Consider the following 24,374-nt stretch of genomic DNA (forward strand, 5'->3'; position numbering starts at 1 on the left):
CAGGCCAGGCCCCCCCATTCATGAGCAGCCAGGCCATGCTCCAAGTTCTCCCCAGGCCAGAGCCCCCCCCATTCATGAGCAGCCAGGCCATGGGCCCCCCATTCATGAGCAGCCAGGCCATGCTACAAGTTCTCCCCAGGCCAGCCCCCCCCCATTCATGAGCAGCCAAGCCATGCTTCTCCCCAGGCCAGGGGCCCTCCAATTCATGAGCAGCCTGGCCATGCTTCTCCACAGGCCAGCCCCCCCATTCATGAGCAGTTAGGCCATGCTTCTCCACAGGCCAGCCCCCCCCCCCCCATTCATGAGCAGCTAGGCCATGCTCCAAGTTCTCCCCAGGCCAGGGGCCCCCACATTCATGAGCAGCCAGGCCATGCTTCAGTTCCCCCCCCCCCCCAAGACAGAGCCCCCCAAAAATCATGCCTGCCATGCTTCAGTTCTCCCCCAGGAGCCCTCCAAAATCATGCCTGCCTCGGTCCCAGTCCCTCAGTCCTGCTCAGCTCTGGTACTCTTACCTGGAGCAGGCAGGGCAGGCCAGACCAAGAGGATCCATCCACTGTCCGCACATTCCTGAGCTGCAGCATTTAGTTATGGGGCATGGCACACAGTGACTTCACAGACACACACTGACGCTGGTGCTGCTGCTGCAGTCAACGGCCGGCCAGCGCCACACGCACAGTGAGTGACAGTCAGTCTGTCTCCTCCCCCACAGTGGCAGCGCAGCACAGCACTGATCTCACCTCAGCGCTGGCTCCTCTGCACCGGCTCTCGCACTCTCAGGACCCGCTCCCGCAGCGCTGCTCTCCTCCTTGCACCTCGGCTGGCTCCATGGCGCTCCAAATGGTAAATTTGAATAGGTAAATAATTAGCATACCTCCCAACTTTTGAAGAAGGGAAAGAGGGACAAAGGCTGTGGCGCAAGTTTTAGGCCACGCCGCGACCGCACCCATTTAGCACTGCTGATCACACCGATTGCTATTAGGGGCATTCTGGTTGGCATTATGGGCGCAGTGGCTGGTACTGTGGGCATATTGACTGGTACTAAGTAAAAGAAAGAAAAAGAAAACAGAGAAAGAAAGAAAGAAAGAAAGAAAGAAAGAAAGAAAGGCGAGCGAGAGAGAAAGAAAGAAGAGAGAGAGAAAGAAAGAGGTGAAAGAACAGAGCGAAAGAAAGAGGTGAAAGAACAGAGAAAAATAAAGAGGGGAAATAAGGAAAGAACAGAGAAAAAGAAAGAAAGAACATAGAAAGAAAGTGGGGACAGAAAAAAGAACAGAGGGAGAGCGAAAGAAAGAGGTTGAAAGAAAGAATAAAGAGAAAGAAAAAGAAAAAAAGAAAGAACAGAGAGAAAAAGAAAGAGGGGAAAGAAAGAACAGAGCGATAGAGAGAAAGAAAGAGGGGAAGAAAGAACAGAGAGAGAAAGAAAGAAGTAAAGAAAGAAAAAGAGGGGAAAGAAAGAACAGAGAGAAAAAGAAAGAGAAAGAAAGACAGAACAGAGAATGAGAAAGAAAGAACAGAGAAAGATTCTATAGTGGCCCAGCTCCCATTGTAATGCCCACCTGAGCCTCCCGCTGCAGGACATATCATGATCCGCTCACATGGCCGGCATCCCTGATTCCAAGGCGATCCTGCTGTCTGCGCTGTCGGAGGAGGACATGGTGATGGATCTGAAGCATTCCTGGTTCCATCACAATCTCCTCATGAAATTACCTCATTTCCGGTCAGCTTCCAGCACATCACTTCCGGTGGAACGTCATGTGCGAGTTTTAAAGTGCTCCTCGGGGCTCTGCCATGTACTCCTGTGTCCGTGGGAAAAGCCAACTTTGTACGCCTCGTACACACGCGGCTCCGCTTCGTACGCCTCGTACACGCGCGGCTCTGCTACATTCACACTGAAAACCCTACTGACCCTACACAGAAACTTTACCTCATCCAGCCAGCGCCATGACAACCAGCACAGCAGGGTCCTGCAGAGTGCAGGCAGACACGGCTCCTGATCATATGACCCCTGACTCCTCCCCTCTCACAGGTCCTCTGCGCACAGAACACACACAGCCCAGCCACATCATTGCAGGCTGCAGTGCCGCTATCTGGGACGGCAAGCATTGTGTCGGTGGATGGGGAGGGGAGGGGAGGCGTGGCGGCTCTGTGCAATGCGGGAAAAACAGCGTCCCGTGCGGGACGCGGGAGGGGGTGTCAAAAACGGGACTGTCCCGCGGTAATCGGGACGGTTGGAACTTGGGAGCCATGAATTAGCCATGCGGTGCTGGAGGGGCCCCTTCTCCCCCGGGGCCCCCGTTCAATGAACGGGCTGCACGGGCGGTAGGTCCGCCCTTGATGTTACATGAGTTTTGTCATGAACATGGTACTGAACAGCATTCTGCATCTTGCTATTGTAACTTGCAGATTACAGCAGTATATATTTTTCATTTATAAGCAATAATATGCTTTAAAGACTGTGCATTGTGATATTGGGCATACAGCAGACAGTGTAGTTTCTCACCAGCTGCACCAGGGACGATGCGTTCAGGATACAAATCCGTCAAGAAAAGACTGTTAATCAAGGTAGACTTGCCCAATCCAGATTCACCTTAATACATAAAAAATAAATCTATATTAATAATGATTTAATATATTATCCTTCTTAACAAGTTATCTTTTGCATAAAACATGAAATGCAGCCAACAGTTTTCTATGTGCCGCACAGTGATGACGATCTGTGTTTTTTCTCAGGCGTTGAAGAATGTAACAAACTGCATTTTATGGCAAACAATCAAAAGATCCATTACACTGATATCAAAAACATTTTAGAGATGGAGCAAACGTATTTCTTAGATTTCATCAGACTTAAAGGCACAAACACTTCATGCCGTCCTAGAGGTGACTCGTGACATCCATCACTCCTATACTGCCAAGTAAAACTGAGAAAACAAGTCAATGCCATATATCGTGGCACAGCATCTTTGCCAGTACATTCTAAAAGTTTTCAGTTTTACTTTTTAGCAAATGATCTTAGAGACCATGAACAACCTGGAACAAAAGATCCACAAGGAACCCTGCTCAGCCCATCGATCGCCGTGCGTGGTTCTGGGGTTGCAAGAAAAGCTCAAGAATAAGTCAGACTTCTTCCTCGCAGACATATCTCAGGTTCTCAGGTCATGTCCATATATTGCAGGAGAACTGTGTAATTCAATTGAAGCAGTATTGTGCATTGGAATGTACGATCAGTATTCAGGATTAAATTATATTCCCAATGTAATCGATTTAGAGAGGAGGAAGGAAATGCAAGTTCCCTTTATATTTTGCAGACGGAAGTATTTGCAAGACTGCGCTACTGCACTGGCTCTGATGGCTAACACTCAGTATATACAGACATCTTCCACCCTAAAAGCAAAAACTTTTAGTGCACAATACAATGGAACATGTCATTAACTTTTCCTGTATGCCCCCCAGTGTGAAACCTGTGCCTCACAGGGCTCCTTCACAAAACCGTATTTTCGGTCCAAGTGCTGCCTGTGTAAAAAACAGACACCACGCTGACCAATGCTATTCAATCGGGACGTGCAGATGAGCAATTGTTGCATGTGAAAGCAAAACTTCTGTAAATCAGATTAGACTCACCCATTCAAGTCTATGGGTGAATGGAGGGAAAAAAAGAAAAAAAAATCCGATTCTCTACGGAGGCTCAGTATAGCACTCGTTCTTTTCATATACATTGCAATTCTGTAACATAGGACAGAGCGTATTTTCTAACCTACTTCAGAGGATTTTTTGTTTTAATACAGAAAACAATTTAGAATGAATAATTTAAGAACATGTTGGCCAAATAGCTATTGTTCTTTAACCCTTTCACCCTTGAGCCGGTTTTCACCTTCCCGGCCAGGCCAAATTATACAATTCTGACCACTGTCACTTTCTGTGACAATAACTCTGGAACATTTCACCGGATCCCACTGATTCCGAGAATGTTTTCTCGTGACATATTGTACTTTATGACAGCGGTAACATTTCTGCGATACGAGTTGTACTTATTTATGAAAAACAAACGGAAATTTGGCAAAAATGTCGCAATTTTTAAACTTTAAATTTTATAGTGTTCAAAAAGTCTGTACTTCTGATAGCACTGCCATGCTGCAGCTCATTTGGCGGCATTCGTGCCTGGTGGCAGGTGGACCCCACAGCCAGCCTCCATCACCAGTCAGTACTAACCTGCGCAGGTCTCCAAGCTACAGGTATGGTACATGTTATACCATAACTGGCAATAAACTGAGAACAGCGTCAGTGACAAGCAATCATCTGTACCCCTAAACGCCCCTCCTGTAACCCCTGAGGGGGGTCTCGACTTTTCTACATAAAGATGGGGTAAGATGAGCAGTAGCACAACGAATCACCCTCTAAGAATGATCAAGCAGTTTCTCCAAAAAGCTCACAGATGTCCAGATTGCAGAGAATTTTTAGGTCTCTTCAGGTTTTTTTTTTTTCTTTCTAGATTGCAGATTCATCAGACATTAACCAAAAACTTGAATTTTTCCACATTTTTTTTTTCTCTTCACAATATTATGCTATGATACCAAAGTGCAAAAAGCTGACGATTAAAGGGGTGGTCTAAAGTTAATTTTAATCATAAATGTCTTTAATTTAATTAGTTTAATTAAAAAACGTAAAGTAATAAGTTTTTTTTTTTAATATTTCGTTATAAAGTCCCATTCCACTCTCCAACTGCTTTTTTTTACCTACTTCATTTGAGAATCCCCAATGCATGATGGGATACTTAAGATGTCATCAGGTGGCAGAGGTCACTGTCACAGTCTCTGTCACCACCCTGAAAAGAAGAGTCATTGACATCCATTTCAGGGACAGGACTAGTCACTGCTGTACTGAGCCTGCGTCTGTTGTCATTTCCAACGTATGCTCTGTACAAGTTCCCTTGTCACGGTATAATAAAACTTTCAATTCATAGTGACAGTGCGTTCCCTCGCAGCTTTAGTTTGATCCCTTGGTGAGTATAGTAGGGTTGGTCTTAAATCCCCTAGAAGCAAAAGGACTAAATCACCTGTACGTTACAACATAAAAGACTAAGCATTGAGTAAATATAGGAAATATCACACAGGAGCAAGCAAGACTGCAGGTTTTGTTTTTTGTTTTTTTTACTTGTTCTGTTTTTTTTTTTTATAAATCATTAAGTTAAATTGTTTGTTTTTTTATTTCTTACCTACAACCATCAAGGTAAACTCAAATCCTTTTCGCACAGATTTTCTGTGAACCTGATTTGGGAGATTTGCAAATCCAACATATCCAGGGGTTTCTGGATTAGTGAACTGAGGCTGTAAGGACAAGACAAATATATTACACACTGTCCCGTGTAGAGGGGAAAAAAAAAAAAAATTCGAGAAAATCACAGGTGCAGAGAACAATCACATCAGTGTACAAGAGACAGAATGGAGAATAGAAGACCAGCCTGATGGTGCACTATGTAACCAGAGCCTGCTCCATTCAGTCTAGACAATATATACAGTGTTACCACTATTCAGCTCCATCAGATTAGGGGCCTGGAGACCCTGTTCCCACTGGAATGCAATAAATATCTCAAATTCATCCATGCAAACATAAAACTCTACACTCTGGCTCATACCCTGAAACATGGACCACAACCCCTGTAAAGTCATCGGGTTCATTTCCGGAAATAAGATAGCCTATGTTCACATGATTTTCAGCCACAGATCTTTGTGAAACAAGTCAGCCATCTTTCTAAAGCTGGAAAATGTTGCAAACTTCAGGACGTTTTTGACTATTTTTCAAAATTGCAGCAAACCCAGAGCATTATTCAGCGACTTTCCGGATCGGTGGAGCAGCAGTTTTGCGTTCATTATGAAATATCGGAGCAAAAGAGGGGCCTCAGTTTGCAATGTGTTAACACAAGCCTCTGAGCTGGCTGAATTTCAATCAGGATACAGACTGCAATACCCAAATTGGGTGCAAGTCTCTTGATCGGAACTCACAACCCAATATACACATAGCAGGTGGCAAGTCAGGAGGCTCGTGCTCAGACTGAAGAAGTGGCTGTCTGCTGAACCTGGCTGAAAACATTTTTTTTTTCCTTTGAACTCATGAACCAAAGAAAAAAAATCTGCAAAGTACTAATTATTTAGACTTGGATTTTCACATTGTTGTTCGCATGCAAAGAAGAATTGCTTTTTTGCAGAATTTTGGTCAGAAACTCAGGCCAAAATAGGGATTTTTGTGTACTCACCGTAAAATCCTTTTCTCAGAGCCATTCATTGGGGGACACAGACAGTGGGTGTTATGCTGCTTGCCACTAGGACGACACTAAGTAAACCAGAAAAAAAGTTAGCTCCTCCCCTGCAGTATACACCCTCTCACTGGATGAGATATCTCCAGTTCATTGAAAAAGCAGTATGAGCTATGTCAAAGCCTAAGAATGCTACAAATGAGCCAGTAGGCTAAACAGGGCGGGTGCTGTGTCCCCCAATGAATGGCTCGGAGAAAAGGATTTTACGGAGAGTACACAAAAATCCCTATTTCTCCTACGCCTCATTGGGGGACACAGACAGTGGGATGTCCTAAAGCAGTCCCTGGGTGGGGAGCATACATCTGCTAATACCCCATGTGCCACTTTGTCAACGCTGAGGTACTGCCGATTGCAGGATGCGTCTGCCGAGAGCTGCATCCGCAGAGGCCTGAGAATGAATTTGCTAATGTTTTGTAAAAGTATGCAGATTGGACCCAGAAGCAGCCTTGCAGACCTGTTCTGCCGAGGTCTGGTGCCTAATGGCCCAAGAGGCGCCCACTGACCGGGTAGAGTGCGCCTTAATCCCCGCTGGGACAGGCGCATTCCTGACACGGTAGGATACCTGAATCGCTGAGCGACTCCACCTGGCTAGCGTTGCTTTTGAAACAGCTAGGCCCTTCCTATGCCCCTCAGGAAGTATGAACAGGGCATCTGACTTGCGGAAGGAAGCCGTCCGCGAGATGTACCGTCTCAGCGCCCTAACCACATCCAGAGTGTGGAGGGCCTTCTCAATGCGATGGACTGGCGCCGGACAAAAGGAAGGCAAAACAATTTCCTCGTTGAGATGGAAAAAGGAAACTACCTTGGGCAGGAAGGACGGGGGCGTACTGAGAACTACCTTGTCCTGATGAAAATTCAGGAACGGAGAACGGCAGGACAGAGCTGCCAACTCCGAAACACGTCTGATTGACATAATTGCCACTAGAAAGACCACTTTCCAAGAGAGGATGGTCAAGGACACGTCCTGCAGCGGTTCAAAAGGATCCTCCTGTAAGGCCCCGAGAACCAGATTAAGGTCCCATGATTCCAATGGCCTTCTATAAGAAGGCGTCACATGGGAAACTCCATGAATAAACATCTTGACCTGAGGTTTGGTGGCAATTTTCCGTTGGAAAAGCACTGACAAGGCCGAAATTTGGCTCTTGAGCAAGCTAAGAGCGAGACCTGATTTTAATCCGGATTGAAGGAACTCCAATATGCCCGGGATGGAGAACACCAGAGGGGAACGACCATGATCCTTGCACCATGAAAAGATTTTCCAGGTGCGGTGATAGATACGCCTGGATACAGGCTTCCTAGCACTAATCATGGTGGAAATCACGTCGAGAGAGAATTCAGCCTGTGCTAAAATCCAAGATTTAACGGCTATGCCGTCAAAGACAGGGCCCCGGAGTTCTGGTGGTAAATCGGGCCCTGAGAAAGCAGATCCGTGCGTTCTGGAAGTCGCCAGGGGACGTCGGCGACTAGCTGTATTAGTTCTGCATACCATGCTCGGTGCGGCCAATCTGGCGTGACTAGGATCACTGGTAACCCCTCTGCTCTGATTTTCTTGATGACCCTTGGAAGCAAGGGAAGAGGGGGAAAGATGTAAGGGAGACTGAATCGGTGCCATGGAAGGCCATGGCAGAATTGGGCGTCCGCTCCGATGGCGCATGGATCGGGCAATGAACCGAGACACCTTGTTGTTTAGTCTGGAGGCCATGAGGTCCACATCCGGAGTCCCCCAACGAAGACAAATCTGGTGAAAGACTTCCGGATGAAGAGACCACTCTCCCGAGGCAATGCCTTGGCGACTGAGAAAATCTGCCGCCCAATTTTCTACGCCGGGGATGTGAATTGCTGAGATAGGTGAATGGTTGGTCTCGGCCCAATGGAGGATGTGACTCACTTCGTGCACGGACATCCTGCTCCGGGTACCTCCCTGGCGGTTGATATACGTTACAGCCGTGGCGTTGTCCGATTGGATCCTGATGGGGTGACCTGCGAGGAGATGGTGGAAACTCCGTAGAGCAAATCTGATCGCTCGTATCTCCAAAATGTTGATTGGGAGAAGTGATTCTCGGGTCGACCAACGACCCTGTGCCGTGTGGTGACGAAAGACCGCACCCCAGCCGAGAAGACTTGCATCGGTGGTTATTACCAACCATCTTACTGGGAGAAAAGACCTCCCTTAAATCAGTGAGGACCTCAGTGTCCACCACCTGAGGGCTTGCCTGACCCGCAGGGACAGAAGGATCCGACGGTCCAGGGAGAACGGGTTCTTGTCCCAAGCTAACAGCAACGCGTGTTGTAAGGGACGGAGATGGAACTGTGTAAATAGCACTGCTTCCATGACAGCCACCATTTTTCCGAGAACTCTCATGCTGAAACGAATGGAGTGAGAAGCTGGAGGGGAAAGAGTCCGCACTGCCTGTTGTAAGGCTTGAGTCTTTTCCGGAGGGAGAATGACCAACCTGCGGGAAGTGTCCAAGATCATTCCTAAAAAGGAAGTCTGCTGAGCCGGTTTCAGGGAAGACTTTGCAAAGTTTATCTTCCACCCCAGGCGTGTAAGTGTATTTACTACTGTTATCTCCACAGATTCTTCGCAGGCTGAAAGGGACGGACCCTTGATGAGCAGGTCGTCCAGAAACGGTAACACTATTACTCCCCGAGAGTGGAGAATGGCCATGACAGCCGCCATGACCTTGGTAAAGACCCTGGGGGCAGTGGCGAGTCCAAAGGGCAAGGCAACAAACTGGAAGTGTTCCTCGTGAATTGCAAAACGCAGGAACTGCTGGTGAGACTGGCAGAACGGAATGTGAAGGTAAGCGTCCTCAATGTCGATGGATGCTAGGAATTCTCCTTTTTCCATGGAAGCAACCACTGACCGGAGAGATTCCATTCAGAATCGCCGAACCGTGACAAACTGATTTAACAGTTTGAGATCCAGAATGGGTCGCATCGTGCCGTCTTTCTTTGGAACCACAAAAAGGTTTGAATAAAATACTCTGAACCTCTTGTGATGAGGGACCGGAATGATGACTCTGTCTCTTGAGAGCCTGAACAGCCCGAAGGAAGGCTCTTGTCTTTCCCTTGGGCGGAGAGGAAAGGGAAAAGCGAGTTGGAGGGGGAAGAAGAAAATTTTATCTTGTATCCGGAGGACACCAGCTCCCTGACCCACTTGTCGTGGACGACCGCGAGCCAGGTGTGGTTGAAGGAAAGTAGGCGACCGCCTACTTTGTCGGCGTCCGCCTGATACAGCAACAAGTCATTGGGTAGATCTAAGAGATCTGGCTCCCTTGGATCCAGAAGTCCTAGGTCTGGGTTTCCAATAGCGGTTAGGTCTGTACGAGGCCTGGGAGCCTCTGTTTCCGCGTGGAGGCAGACATGATCCGGAAGAGTAGGTAGAGGATGACCAACCGGAGTTGTTGCGAAAGGATCGAAAGTGCGTCGGCTGTTGGTTGCGAAACGGCCGAGCAGCCTTTTGTTGAGGGAGGAATTTACTTTTACCCCCGGTAGCATCAGAAATGAGCTGATCTAGTTTCTCTCCAAAAAGACAACCCATTTGAAAGGGGAGAGAAGTCAACGATCTTTTAGAGGTGGCATCTGCCCGCCAGTCACGGAGCCATAGGGCTCTTCTAATGGAGATCGCATTAGCGGCAATTTGAGCAGCGCAATTGGTGGCATCAAAAGAGGCGTCCACTACAAAGTCTGCTGCGTGAATTATTTGCCCGGCAACCGTGGTTGCCTCCGGAGGAAGATTGGTGCTCTGGAAGGAAGTGATCAAGACCTCTGGCCAAGCGGCCATTGCTTTAGTGACCCAAATTGCCGCGAAAGATGGAAAAAGCGCTGCTCCTGAAGTTTCAAAAACTGAACGGGCCAGGTAATCAATCTGACGATCGGAGGGGTTTCTGATTGAGGAACCCTCAGAAACGGATAGAAGCATTTTTGAGTCAAGACGCGATACAGGCGGGTCCACTGGAGGGGACTGTAACCAATCCTTCATTAGGTCTGGATCAAAAGGGTATTTAGCCTGAGTAGACTTTTGCCCCGTGAACCGCTTATGCAGACGATCCCTATGTTTCTGGACAACTTCCTTAAAGTCCGGATGGCTGGTAAATAACCTGCGCACACGCTTGGTTTTCTTAAGTGAAATAGGATGTTCGGGAGCAGGAACATTATCCTCATCCAACTTCAGAATCCTGTTGACTGATTATATAAGAGAATCAAGCGACTCTTGGTCAGTTGGGAGATTCTGAGGGGCTGACGTGTCAGATTCGAATTCAGAGTCGTGCTCGCTGAGAACTCCAGGAGAGGGAGAGCGAGAGACAAGATTCGCAGATGCAGAGGCGCGAACGGGACTAGGGGAAGCGTCATGGGTCCACTTTCTAGAGCCCTGACCATCCCTTGAGCGAGTACGGCCCCTGCTGGTGAACGGTTCCCACCCGACGCCAGAGCCTTCCTCGGGGGGGGGGGGGTAAGGACGCCTTCTGGCTTAAAGAGTCCTTAGCCTGGGTCAGAGACTCCACCGACCGTGACAGTGACGCAGCCCACTCAGGGGTGCTAAACGCAGGAGGCCCATCAGCAACGGCGGTGAGGGGCGATTGAGCGCAGGTCGGGTCGCAGTCAGTGCATAACGGATTAGTCTGTGCACTAGGTAAGGCAGACTTGCAAGTGGTACACACGGTAAAAAACGCATTGTGCTTTTTAGCAGCCTTTTCAGCTTCCTTAGATTGAGACATAGAGCTCCTGAAAGGGTTAACGGCAGAGTCTGCTGCTGGGAACGTGCCGGGAAGGGGTTAAGCTTTAATCTGAGGGCAAATGCAGCTTACCCGGTCCTATGCTGTGTCCCCCAGGAGAAATAGCGGTGGCCCTGCGGTGTCACCCGATATCCGGCAGAATGCTCGCCTCACAGCTCATGTCCAGAGCAGGCTGAGGTAATAGGATATGGCCCCCAAGACTAGGATTGCGCGTCTCGTCAGGGATTAGAGGCGCCAAAGCGAGGGGGCGGCGATAATAGCACAGGCGGCGCTATTCAAATTGCGGCTGAGTAGGCCGGAAAAGCCGGAGGCTGAATTTTTGGTAGCGCCGTGGGGGGTCGGTGCACTGCCGCTGACGTTACATCAGCACTTCTCCCGGGGGCCAGGACCTGACCCCATACCTCCACTCCAGTGCTCAGCGCTGTCTGGCCATCCATGCAGGCTCTCATCCTCCTGGGCTGATGTAGCAGAGCTGGAGGAGTTCTTACAGGGGCCATGCTCAATAGTTCCTCCCAATGATAGGGGGAAGGAGAGCTATGGGGCTGATTCAGGGCCTACGAAAGCGCTATCCAGTCTTCTCCATTATGTGTGCCTGCCCTCATATCCGTGGATTACCGGACTCCGGTCGTAAGGATCATCGCCATTGCTAGAGGAATCAGACCCAAATGTCGCAGGAAAGTGTACGTGAAGGGTTACTCCACGTGCTTGCCTGTTAGTTCGGGGGAGAGCAGGCCGTAGAAAGGAACAGTCGCCCCCTTCACTCCGTTAAATAAAAATTTTACAGAAAAATTCAAAAATAAAATAAAAACGGTGGGGTCTGAAACCAGATCCAAGTGCCTCCTAAAGACACTAAAGGCCCCGTCTCACTAAGCGACTTACCAGCGATCCCGACACCGATATCAAGGTGTCAGGATCGCTAGTAAGTCGCTATGTGATCGCTGGTGAGCTGTCACACAGACAGCTTCACCAGCGATCAGCACAGCGATGACGAGCGCCCGGCATCGCTGGCAATCCTGTAAAAAAATAGAATCAAAATAAAAAATATAGTTATTCTCACCATCCGATGTCCCGCGCAGTCTTCCGGCCTCTCTCCACGCTCCGGTCCCAGTGATCCTTTGCATGAATGACCGCGAGATGTCACGGTCTCGCGGGATAACAAAGTCTCGCGGTCATTCGTGCAAAGGATCACTGGGACCGGAGCGTGGAGAGAGGCCGGAAGACTGCGCGGGACATCGGAAGGTGAGAATAACTATATTTTTTATTTTTCTTTATTATTTTTTTACACCTGATCGCTGGTCTCCCGCTGTCACACACAGCGATGCGTGCTGGCCAGCGGGAGACCAGCGACAAAAGAAATGTCCAGAGATTTCTTGCAGCAATCAGCGATACCGGCAGGGGGGGCCGCTCGCTGATCGCTGTCACACACAGCGATCTCGCTGGTGAGATCGCTGTTATGTCACAAAAGTTGTGACTCAGCAGCGATCTCGCTACCGAGATTGCTTAGTGAGACAGGGCCTTAAGGCTGTGTGCACACGCTGCGGATTAGGTGCGGATTCATCCGCGCAGATTTTGTAAAATCCGCAGGTGAAACCGCAGGTCAAAATACCTGCGGTTTTACCTGCGGATTGCTCTGCGGTTTTGCCCTGCGGTTTTTCATCTCCTCAATGGAGGAGATGGCAAACCGCAGGGGAATCCGCAGAAAGAATTGACATGTCAATTCTTTCTGCGGATTGAAAACCGCAGATAATCCGCGTGGAAAATTCCGCACCGTCTGCACTGCGGTTTTTGATTCCCATAGGGAATCATTGTACTGTACACCGCAGCAAAAACTGCTGCGGGTCCGCAGCGGCCAAAACCGCTGCGGAACCGCAGCAAAATCCGCAGCGTGTGCACACAGCCTAAGTAAGAACTGGAGATATCTCATCCAGCGAGAGGGTGTATACTGCAGGGGAGGAGTTAACTTTTTTTCTGGTTTACTTAGGCCTCTTTCGCATATCCATCTTTCACCATCAGTCAAAATCCGCCGTTTTGCAAAAAAAACACGGATCCGCCATTTTTGTTGGCGGATTCGTTTTTTTCCCCATTGACTTGCATTAACGGTGGATCTTGACGGATGGTCCTCCGTTGGATCCGTTTTTGTACAGATCCGCCAAAATTTTAGCATCCGCTGACATGGCAGGACGGACAGTGCAACGTTTTCTTCGTTGCCGGATCCGTATTTCTACAGTGCGCATGCCCGGAATTGGCTTTGCCGGAAAGTTAACCCTAAATGCCAATCGGGTGAAAAAGTATTCTCTCTCTCCACACCCCACAATGCGATCTGGTCTGACCCCGATCTCTTCTCGCGGCTCGTCCCGCGATCTCGTCCCGACCCCGATCTCTTCTCACTGTTCATCCCGCGATCTCGCCCCGGTCTCTTCTCGCGATCTCGTCCCGACCCCGGTCTCTTCCCAATCCCACGGCCCACGGCGGTACTTTTTGGTTGCGGTTCCTTTAACATTACTACATCAGCGGACCCCGTCAAAGCAACGGTCCGGTGGCACCCGTTGGTGTCTCGACGCACACAGATCCGTTATCCGCCTTTTTGGCAGACGCCAACTGATGGGAACAACGTAAGTATGAAACAGGCCTTAGTGTCCTCCTAGTGGCCAGCAGCATAACACCCACGATCTCTGTGTCCCTCAATGAGGCGTAGGAGAAAACCGTGAGTTTTAATTGGACAGTTTGCTTTCTGCTTCAAAAACTCACTTTGGGTAGGTTCACAGAAACGATTTCTCCACATACGTGAAATAGGGACCAAATGTTCTGATCAGAGTTTGATCAGAGTGGCATCACTGGACAGGGAAAGCTTCTCTACATTCTTCTGTCAGTCCATGAAAATCAGACCACACTTCAATAGTGCGGACCGATTATTTCCATGGACGCATAGACTTGCTTTGCCAACTTTGATGAGACCCCTTCAATCTAAGTTGGGGAGGTTTCCAAATGTTTCCGCAGACCGCTCTGTCCAAATATAACATCGGACATGTGAATGGCTCCATAGATTATCATAGGTACGAGTGCAATCCCTGAGAACCACAGATAGCACTCGTATGAGAAAAAAATCAGTTGCATCCACAAACCTTTAGGAAGCTCTAATAGGCGTGAAATGTACTATATATTTTTATTACGTATGTTTACTCCGAGAACCCCTTTAATGCAGCAATATCAGAAATTTAATTTGTAAATAAAAATTTCTGTTTGATTTCTAAATCCAGGCATAAATGTCTCCATTATACTTTTTATTCCCAAATCCAGGTCTCAAAGTGTTCCCCATTTTATTACAACATTAAACACAAAAATTCCCATCACACTTTTTTTTTTTATTATTACCTTTGACATCTTGTGACTGATAAGAAAACTGCAAAACAAACAGAAATAGAAGTTACAATGAATTAAGAAAAGGGACATTATATTAGCGTTTGCTATGCCCATTAGATATCAGGTGGTCAAAGATGTTATCGAATAAGATACCAATAAGCATAAGGTAAATGTTGTCCATTTGTCAGTATATGTGACCATGTCCAGTAGTACAGCTCATCATCATTCAAACCTCTTAAAGGCAATCTGTCAGCAGGTTTTTGCCATGTAATCTGCTTCTCCGGACATCACGCCAGACTTTCTAGAAAACACCGGCGATTGTCTAAATGCTGTGTCTAACATGTCCTCACTATATCTGAAACTGAACCTGTCAAAGACTGAACTCCTTGTATTTCCTCCCTCTACTAATGTACCTATGCCCGACATTGCCATTTCTGTGTGTGGTTCCACTATTACTCCCCAGCAACATGCCCGCTGTCTTGGGGTCATACTTGACTCCGAGCTTTCCTTTGCCCCCCACATTCGATCACTGGCTCGCTCTTGTCATCTGCACCTCAAAAACATTTCTAGAATTCGACCTTTTCTTACTTTTGACTCTGCAAAAACTCTTACTGTTTCTCTTATTCATTCTCGTCTCGACTATTGTAACTCTCTTCTAATCGGTCTCCCTCTTACCAAACTCTCCCCTCCACAAACTGTCTTGAATGCTGCAGCCAGGATCATATTCCTCACCAATCGTTACACCAATGCCTCTACCTTGTGCCAGTCATTACACTGGCTACCCATCCACTCCAGAATCCAGTACAAACTTATTACCCTCACCCACAAAGCCCTCCATGGCTCAGCACCACCCTACATCTCCTCCCTTGTTTCAGTATACCACCCTACCCGCGCCCTCCTTTCTGCTGATGACCTGAAGTTAGCATCCTCAATCAGAACCTCCCACTCCCGTCTCCAAGACTTTACACGTGCTGCGCCAATTCTTTGGAATGCACTTCCCAGGTCAGTACGATTAGTCATGAAAAACGCCCTGAAAACGCATTTATTCAAACTGGCCTATCGCCTCAACACATTAACCTAATCTATCCCTGTGTGGCACAGCCAAAAGTTTTACCATAACCAGGTTCCCCGCATCATGTTCCCACATGCTTTATGCATCCATTAGCCCTCTGTGTCTGTACTGTTACACACTTAACATTATGGCTGGTCCAAACAATCAGGGCAATGGTTACTACCCACTTTCGTGTCTACCTTTTTCCTCAGACTGTAAGCTTGCGAGCAGGGCCTTCATTCCTCTTGGTATTTGTTATAATCTATGTGATTATTGTTATGCTGTAATGTCTATTGTCTGTACAAGTCCCCTCTGAAATGTAAAGTGCTGCGGAATATGTATTAATATTAAGACAGCAGGAGACAGAGGCTGAGACACAGAATTCAGGGAGGTGTCACTTGTCAAGGTTGTTTAATAACTGTGAAGGATTTACCACTAAGTTTAATATTTCTGACTACACTAGTCCATCAATGCCCCCTTCTGTGCTAGGCACCCTAATGACTATGGACATTGTATATGGAGAGCCTGGTGTGGGCAGGGTTAGCTTCCTCAGCTCTGCTTCCTGCTAAATCTAAAAGCTCTGATTGTGTGAGAATGGCTGCACCCAATAATCTAAGTGATACATCCTTGGATTCAGGTTCTCTGTGCCTACATCAGGCTACTCTCAGATGAGGTAGCAAAAACCTGCTGACAGATTCCCTTTTGACAATCCATTTTGAAAATGTTTTATTATGGTGATCTCATGGTATGTGGAGAGCGCTTGTGTTTTCACCCGCTACTTGACAGCCCACTGTACAGTAGATAAACGGTTGGCAATCTCGCAGCGTTCAAGACCCCTGGGTTCCTGGAAGCGCTACTATTGGAATGTGGAGAAATAACTCTGACAGGTGATAGCACAAGGACCTGATTGGATCAGGACCTCCGGATGTTACCTTTTTGCCATCTTCTAGATGTCACGGCATTTAGAAGATGGCGAGAGTGCGCCGTCTTTTACCTCTCCGGTGGCCTCAGGTAGCTGACTGTTGTCATGGCAGCCAGAAGTCAAATGATGAACTCCTGTTCTGCCAGGTACAGTGACCTGTTAGCAGCTGAGTCTAAAAGGCGATCTGCCAGTTAAACTGACAGTTCTCATGTATTGGCAATGCATGAGACCAGTAATCAGACACAAAAGTTGAAGTCCCATACAATGGCTAAGAAAAAAAAAAGGTAAAATTATTATTACAGCTATTTAAAAATAAATAAGTGAATACGAAAAGCTATTACACCAATAAATATGTACATTTGTGTAAAAACAAAAATACACATTTGTTATCACTACATCCGGAACGACCTGATCTATTAAATCGTTACAATAATATCAATGGGGTTCAGGGGAGGGGCGTGGGAGCTGCAAACGTGACAAAAAGATCCAGCCAAATGAGGTGGAGTCCAATCCAGAGTACACAGGTTGGAGCCAATCCCGCTGGAGAGCACAGCAACAAAGGAAAAAAAGGGATTGAAGAAGGCACTCCAGCCCAGTTAAAATATCAAAAAACTTTATTTAAGGCATGCTAGCCATGGTTAAAAACTGAACAAACACTGACGCGTTTCAGGCGCATTGACTGTCTTTAGTCATAGGATACATATAAAGATCAGTTCTTTACAGCTTTCAGAGCCTGAAGCGGTTAAAAAAAAAAAAAATTTTATTGAGCGCTTGTTCAGATGGGTTCCAAGCAAAATCTACCAGAAAAAGACATTGTGTTCACGTACCCTTACACAAAAATGCAGCAGATATTTTCATACAGAATTTTAAGAATGCGCACAAAACAATAACCAGAAAGGTGACTAATCCCATGCAAATAAAGAGGAGTTTGCAAGAATAAAAAAATGGAAAAAGTTGTAAACCAAACCTTACAGTAAATACACTACAGAGGACTGAGCTGTGCAACGGATTGAGGTGTCAGGGGCCCCTGAAATGTCAGTTTATATAAAGCTGCACAGGAAGGAAGCGGAGCTGGGAGTGTGGGATCCTTCAGACCCCAGAGCGGCTTCCTGTGTGTCACACGCTGCACAGACCAAACACTGCAGCTGGCACTGCATCAGCACTGCAGGAATAATGCAGAAAAACAGCAATCCGGAACAGAGAGGCTTATTTGTGCATCAAACGTGACGATAATCATCGGCATTACCATGTTCGCTATCACCCAATGAACATATAAACCGCTCATTTGTTGGGCGATTGGTTCGCTTATGTGCTGCCTACAATGCACCGAATATGGGGACAGCTACAGTATTAGCAATCGTTCTGAGACCAAGCTTACAAGGGCTCGATAAAGGGAACCTGTCAGATGATTCATACTGGCAGCATAAATCACAGCCTGACTGCAGCTATACTACCCTCTGAAACGCGTTGGCAGGGGACTATGACTGGACACCAGATTAGCTGGCGCTTCCCCCGTCTGCCCCTTCCCAGCGCTGCTAGATGGAAACGACAGGACGCTCATGAAGAAATCTGTCACTTACTTCTCGCAGCGCTGGGAAGAGCCGGCTGGGTGCAGCGCTGGACTAGTCCTGTCTCTGGACCGGAAAAGTGCATTTTCTCTGAAATACCGGATTGATCCATGATTCATCATGCAGCCAGGGGGCAATTCATTCTGCTCAGGGCTTGAGAAGCATAAACTGAATGACAGGCTGCCTTTGGTCCAAAATTAGTGTAAGAGACAGGAGAATAAAAGGCTATGTGCACATGCTGCGGTTTTTGCTATGGATCCGCTGCGGTTTTGGCTGCGGATCTGCAGCAGTTCTGCAAACAGTGTACAGTAGCATGTAAATCTATGTGATTTACAATCTGTTGTGCACATGCTGCGGATTTTTAACTGCGGAAAAGCTGCGGTTTTGAATCCACAGAAAGAAATGACATGTCAATTCTTTCTGCGGATTCCGCTGCGGTTTACCATCTCCTCCATTGTGGAGGTGATAAACCGCAGGCCAATCCGCAGGTCATTTTACCTCCGGTTTTACCTGCGGTTCCGCAGATACAAATCCGCAGAGTGTGCACATTGATTATTGTGTACATGAGTACACTTAGGCTAACAGCTTTGGGTTTGTTTGTTTTGTGCATGAGCTCTATATTAAAAGGGGTTGTCTACGTCCAAATAAATCATAAAAAGGTCAAAATAGACTGAAGTGACGCTGATCCCTTGAAAAGCTTCAGTGCCTACCTCTTATTCCATCTAGGCACATACAGTTAGGTCCATATATATTTGGACAGAGACAACATTTTTCTAATTTTGGTTCTAGACATTTCCACAATGAATTTTAAACAAAACAATTCAGATGCAGTTGAAGTTCAGATTTTCAGCTTTCATTGGAAGGTATCCACATTAAAATTGGATGAAGGGTTTAGGAGTTTCAGCTCCTTAACATGGGCCACCGTTTTTAAAGGGACCAAAAGTAATTGGACAGATTAAATAATATGTTCATTTCTAGTACTTGGTTGAAAACCCTTTGTTGGCAATGACTGCCTGAAGTCTTGAACTCATGGACATCACCAGACGCTGTGTTTCCTCCTTTTTGATGCTCTGCCAGGCCTTCACTGCGGTGGTTTTCAGTTGCTGTTTGTTTGTGGGCCTTTCTGTCTGAAGTTTAGTCTTTAACAAGTGAAATGCATGCTCAATTGGGTTGAGATCAGGTGACTGACTTGGCCATTCAAGAATATTCCACTTCTTTGCTTTAAAAAACTCCTGGGTTGCTTTTGCTTTATGTTTTGGGTCATTGTCCATCTGTAGTATGAAACGACGACCAATCAGTTTGGCTGCATTTGGCTGGATCTGAGCACACAGTATGGCTCTGAATACCTCAGAATTCATTCGGCTGCTTCTGTCCTGTGTCACATCATCAATAAACACTAGTGACCCAGTGCCACTGGCAGCCATGCATGCCCAAGCCATCACACTGCCTCCGCCGTGTTTTACAGATGATGTGGTATGCTTTGGATCATGAGCTGTACCACGCCTTCGTCATACTATTCTTTTTCCATCATTCTGGTAGAGGTTGTTCTTCGTTTCATCTGTCCAAAGAATGTTCTTCCACAACTGTGCTGGCTTTTTTAGATTTTTTTAGCAAAGTCCAGTCTAGCCTTTTTATTCTTGATGCTTATGAGTGGCTTGCACCGTGCAGTGAACCCTCTGTATTTACTTTCATGCAGTCTTCTCTTTATGGTAGATTTGGATATTGATACGCCTACCTCCTGGAGAGTGTTATTCACTTGGTTGGCTGCTGTGAAGGGGTTTCTCTTCACCATGGAGACTATTCTGCGATCATCCACCACTGTTGTCTTCCGTGGGCGCCCAGGTCTTTTTGCATTGATGAGTTCACTAGTGTTTTCTTTCTTTCTCAGGATGTACCAAACTGTATATTTTGCCACTCCTAATGTTGTAGCAATTTCTCAGATGGGTTTTTTCTGTTTTTTTGCAGCTTAAGGATGGCTTGTTTCACCTGCATGGAGAGCTCCTTTGACCGCTTGTTTCCTTCACAGCAAAACCTTCCAAATGCAAGCACCACACCTCAAATCAACTCCAGGCCTTTTATCTGCTTAATTGAGAATGACATAACGAAGGGATTGCCCACACCTGTCCATGAAATAGCTTTGGAGTCAATTGTCCAACTACTTTTGATCCCTTTAAAAACAGGGTGGCACATGTTAAGGAGCTGATACTCCTAAACCCTTCATCCAATTTTGATGTGGATACTCTCAAATGAAAGCTGAAAGTCTGAACTTCAACTGCATCTGAATTGTTTTGTTTAAAATTCATTGTGGTAATGTCTAGAACCAATATTAGAAAAAAAAATGTTGTCTCTGTCCAAATATATATGGACCTAACTGTAGGAAGTGACCGCTCAGATACTGTAATAACCGGCTGCAGGCTGTGACCTTTCTCCAACAGCAGCTGGTACAGACATATATAGAACGACTTTTCATACATTGTTGAACTGTCAAGGTTGTCAGACAATAACATCAGGTGATAATGACAATTTAGACAAAGCAACTAAACAATGGATATTTGCTATGATTGTTGACCTAATTTGTCATTTGACCTGAATGACTTCAACTAAAGCAACTGTGAACCGAAAAAAAGAAAAAAAAAAAAAAAATCTATATTTATAAGAAAAGTATAAACACAATCAGCATTGTTTCCTCTAAACATTACGGCTGAGAATATAAATATTGTAATAACCAGTAAAAATTGACATAACTTTGGATGTTAACGTAATACTTGTATCTTATCCCTGCAGGTTTTAGAGCAGAAATTCCAAATATCCAGCAGCTGGACCAAGTTAGCGCTTCCTCAATAAGTGATAGCTTGCTGATCGCTGTGAGCCCTACAGCCATGATCCTGAGAATGCAGCGTTCAGTCTGACGGGGTTGGGGGTCATTAGTAGTCAGTGGGACCGCCAGAGAAAGCAGAGTACAGAGCTCCGATAACTGCACAACTCCAGTGCCCACACCAGCAATGGAAGTCATGATGCCCTGCTCAGTCAGTAGCGTCTGTTCTACCGGTTAACCCTGCAGCTAATCAGTGGTCAGGATGTCATCACTTCCGGTCCCAACTGACACCAATGGGCAAAAGTCCTGGAGAGGTGGGAGTTTCGCTCATCACTAGTAACACTTTTTTGTTTATGTTGCCTTGATTTCTTTCCTGTAACCATTTTTGAAAATCAACTGAAAACCCCTTTAATCTTTGCCGAGAAGGCAATATAGTCATCCCATTTACAGATATGTAAAGCTGTAATACAAATGTTCCCATATTACTACAGATGATCAGCGTAAAGGATTCTTAGTATCCAAGTGCCGGATGCCATAACGCAGACTGCTATAGGAGACATCTGGTATGTGCATCGCGAGGGGGACACCACCCAGAACGGCATCCCCTCCCTCCATGCTTCACATGGGTCACATAACACTGGATGCCAGTCATGGTGCTGGTATTATTACAAGGAGCTCTGGTCTAGGCCACAGCTGGACTCACATGCAGGTTTGGCTCAGATATTGAAGAATAAAAGGAACAACATCATTTTATCACATAGTATGAAGTCAATCACATAAAACAGAGATCCTGCCTACTGCACAACACAGCACCGCCTGTGGCCGCATTGTAAGGCTTGGCCCTCACGACCTGGAACTGCTGTGTATATGGTAACTCTGAGATGGCATACAGGAACAGCAGAGGAGGTTTCAGCAAATCACTCACTGCAAACAATTACAGCGCAGCACGTACATTTAGGGCACAGACTGGATTATGGATTTCAGGAAATCAAGGTCTACAAAAAAATTATTTTTTTTCAGAAAAAGTTATTACCCATTACTTGTGTCGCCATTAGGGCTCTTTCAGACGTCCGAGATCATCGTTCCGAGCTTGGATCGCAATGGGCGGGATTTTATGAAAATCACCCAGCGGTCCACCAGATCTCTCAGCATACACATCCCGCGGTCCACCAGATCTCTCCCCGTACACCCCACAGTCTGGCAGATCTCACCCCACGCCCCACAGTCTGGCAGATCTCACCCCACGCCCCGGCAGATGCAGATCTCTCCCTACGCCCCACAGTCCGCCAGATCTCGCCCCTACGCCCCGCCACATCTCGCCCCTACCCCCCACGGTCCGCCAGATCTCGCCCCTACCCCTCACGGTCCGCCAGATCTCGCCCCTACGCCCCACGGTCTGCGGTCCGCCAGATCTCACCCTACGCCCCACAGTCCGTCAGATCTCGCCCTACGCCCCACGGTCCACCAGATCTCGCCCTACGCCCCACCAGATCTCGCCCTACGCCCCACGGGCCGCCAGATCTCGCCCTACGCCCCACTGTCCGCCAGATCTCGCCCTACGCACCACGGTCCGCCAGATCTCGCCCTACGCACCACGGTCCGCCAGATCTCTGCCATCCCGGCTGTGATCCTGCATCCTCTGCTGTCTGGGAGGATCCTGACACACCCTGATGTCAGCCGCTGGTCCACTATCCGTCTTCAGCCCAGTGGAGACTGCACGGAGACCACACATCAATGTATGCCAAAACCACCAGAAGTTCCAGCATACCGATCTGAAGATTGTAAATTCACCGCAACAGCAGAACCCGCTTCAGGTCACGTTAGCGGACCGGAGTACAATTAGCAGCCATGCACACTAACACACACTGCCCAAGGACAGGACGACAGCAGACAATACGGAACCCGCCGGTAGTCTCCGCCCGCTCCTATTATTACCTCTCGGTTTCCGGTGCCGAACAACCCGAGATAAAGTTGCAAACTGAGGAAAACTCCGTCAGACCCGCCTCAGAACGCCCACTGCTTCCAACAGCCAATCAGCGATCTCCGAGCAGCCAGCGAAACTTCAAACAACCAATGGAACATCCTTGAACACTGCCGGGAGTCTGACTGACACCTGATTACAGCCAATCAGCAAGTTTCTAACGGAGAAAATGACCATACACCCTTCCCTATGTGGGCGTGGCGTAGAGTAGCCGGTGCCCCTTGCGCGCAGGACTGTGGGCGGGCGCTGATCCTCCTTCCATAACAAACAATTGATTTGAGTCCGCCGCCAACCTGGAGAGAGCGGAGCGCAGAGCAGCTGTTGTCAGTCGTGTGAGCCGGTCGGAATGGCTGCAGCTGCCTACAAGTGGAGCCGTGTGAGCTGCTGAGTGTGCGGTCGGTGGGGTTCTGGGGGCTTCCTCTCTGCAGTCTGTAATTACAGTTCTTTGCTGGTGCTTGTCACTGTGAACCTTTAAAGTCCTTTTCTTAACCCCTGAGCCTGTTTTCACCTATCTGACCAGGCCAATTTTTTCCGTTCTGACCACTGGAACTCTTCACTGGATCCCACTCATTCTGAGCTGGTTTTCTTGTGACATGTTGCAATAAGAAGTACGGACTCCGAACCGAATGTGTTTATCTCACTCATGCAGGGCCGGTTATAGGCAAAGTGGGGCCCCAAATGCTAACATACTGCACATCACACAGAAGCATTTCGATTGTAGTTACATGCGCTGAGTTTAGGCCGCTAAATGAGTGTGATCGACAGTATTGAAGTCGTTCAACACTTGTTTCCCAGCCTCTTTCCACCATCTGAGAAATAATGATGGAGACAGAACAATCACTAATGGATCACTAAGGGTGTGTGCACACGTTGCGGTTTTTGCTGCGGATCCGGTCCTGCGGATCCGCAGCAGTTTCTATGCGGTTTACAGTACCATGTAAACCTATGGAAAACCAAATCCGCTGTGCACATGCTGCGGAAAATTCCGCGCAGATTTGCTGCGGTTTATTTTCCGCAGCATGTTACTTCTTTTTTGCGGAACCGCAGCTGCAGTGTACGCTCCGGGACATACAAATCAATCTCTCTCTCATCCACACTGCCAAACCGCACTAGAACCTGCATCAAATCCGCTGTACACATGCTAGGAATCCGCAGGAAAAATGCATGTGTTTTACCCTGTGGTTTCTGCCAAGAGATATGGATTCTCTGCAGAAAAATCCGCAACTTGTGCACACACCCTAACAGGTCTCCATACAGTATCATGTTATCAGCAGCACATCTACAGTTTACACCCCATGGTCCTGCATATTATATAATGTGCCCCATAGTCCTGCATATAGTATAATACACTCCATATAGCATAATGCACCGTCATAGTCACCCATGTAGTACAATTCACTTCCCATAGCATAATGCACCCCATAGTTCTTCATATAATGTATTCCCCATAGTCCTCTATACAGTATAACGCAGTCTACATATAGTATAATGCAACCACCCCATAGAGCATAATGCAGCCACCCCACAGAGTATAATGCAGCCCCGCCATACAATATAATGTAACCCCCATAAAATATAATGCCTGCCTGGCTGTGCGCTGTATTCAGGTCCCCTGCCTTGCACTCTGTTGTGCC

At 47.3% G+C, this 24,374-nt stretch overlaps 1 protein-coding gene across 4 annotated transcripts in view; it reads right to left on the minus strand.

Moving 5' to 3' along the window:
• Nucleotides 1–22,821, minus strand: part of SEPTIN2 (septin 2) — a 69,683-nt gene extending 46,862 nt beyond the window's left edge. Inside the window, exons 1-4 of one of the 4 annotated variants that reach the window (XM_073581195.1) lie at nucleotides 22,695–22,821; nucleotides 14,416–14,443; nucleotides 5,207–5,318; nucleotides 2,498–2,584 (exon numbers count right to left, since the gene is read on the minus strand). In XM_073581195.1, coding sequence (XP_073437296.1) covers nucleotides 2,498–2,584; nucleotides 5,207–5,318; nucleotides 14,416–14,424 — 208 coding nt within the window. In that variant the 5' untranslated portion in view covers nucleotides 14,425–14,443; nucleotides 22,695–22,821. Of the gene's footprint in view, nucleotides 1–2,497; nucleotides 2,585–5,206; nucleotides 5,319–14,415; nucleotides 14,444–21,792; nucleotides 21,929–22,323; nucleotides 22,392–22,527; nucleotides 22,658–22,694 lie in introns of those variants that run through there. The other 3 variants (XM_073581196.1, XM_073581194.1, XM_073581197.1) reach the window with 3 other exon arrangements.
• Between the last annotated feature and the right edge of the window lie 1,553 nt (nucleotides 22,822–24,374).

This window comes from Dendrobates tinctorius, unplaced genomic scaffold (assembly GCF_039654945.1).
Source record: "Dendrobates tinctorius isolate UK_male_01 unplaced genomic scaffold, ASM3965494v1 ptg000069l, whole genome shotgun sequence".
Classification (NCBI taxonomy): Eukaryota; Metazoa; Chordata; class Amphibia; order Anura; family Dendrobatidae; genus Dendrobates; species Dendrobates tinctorius.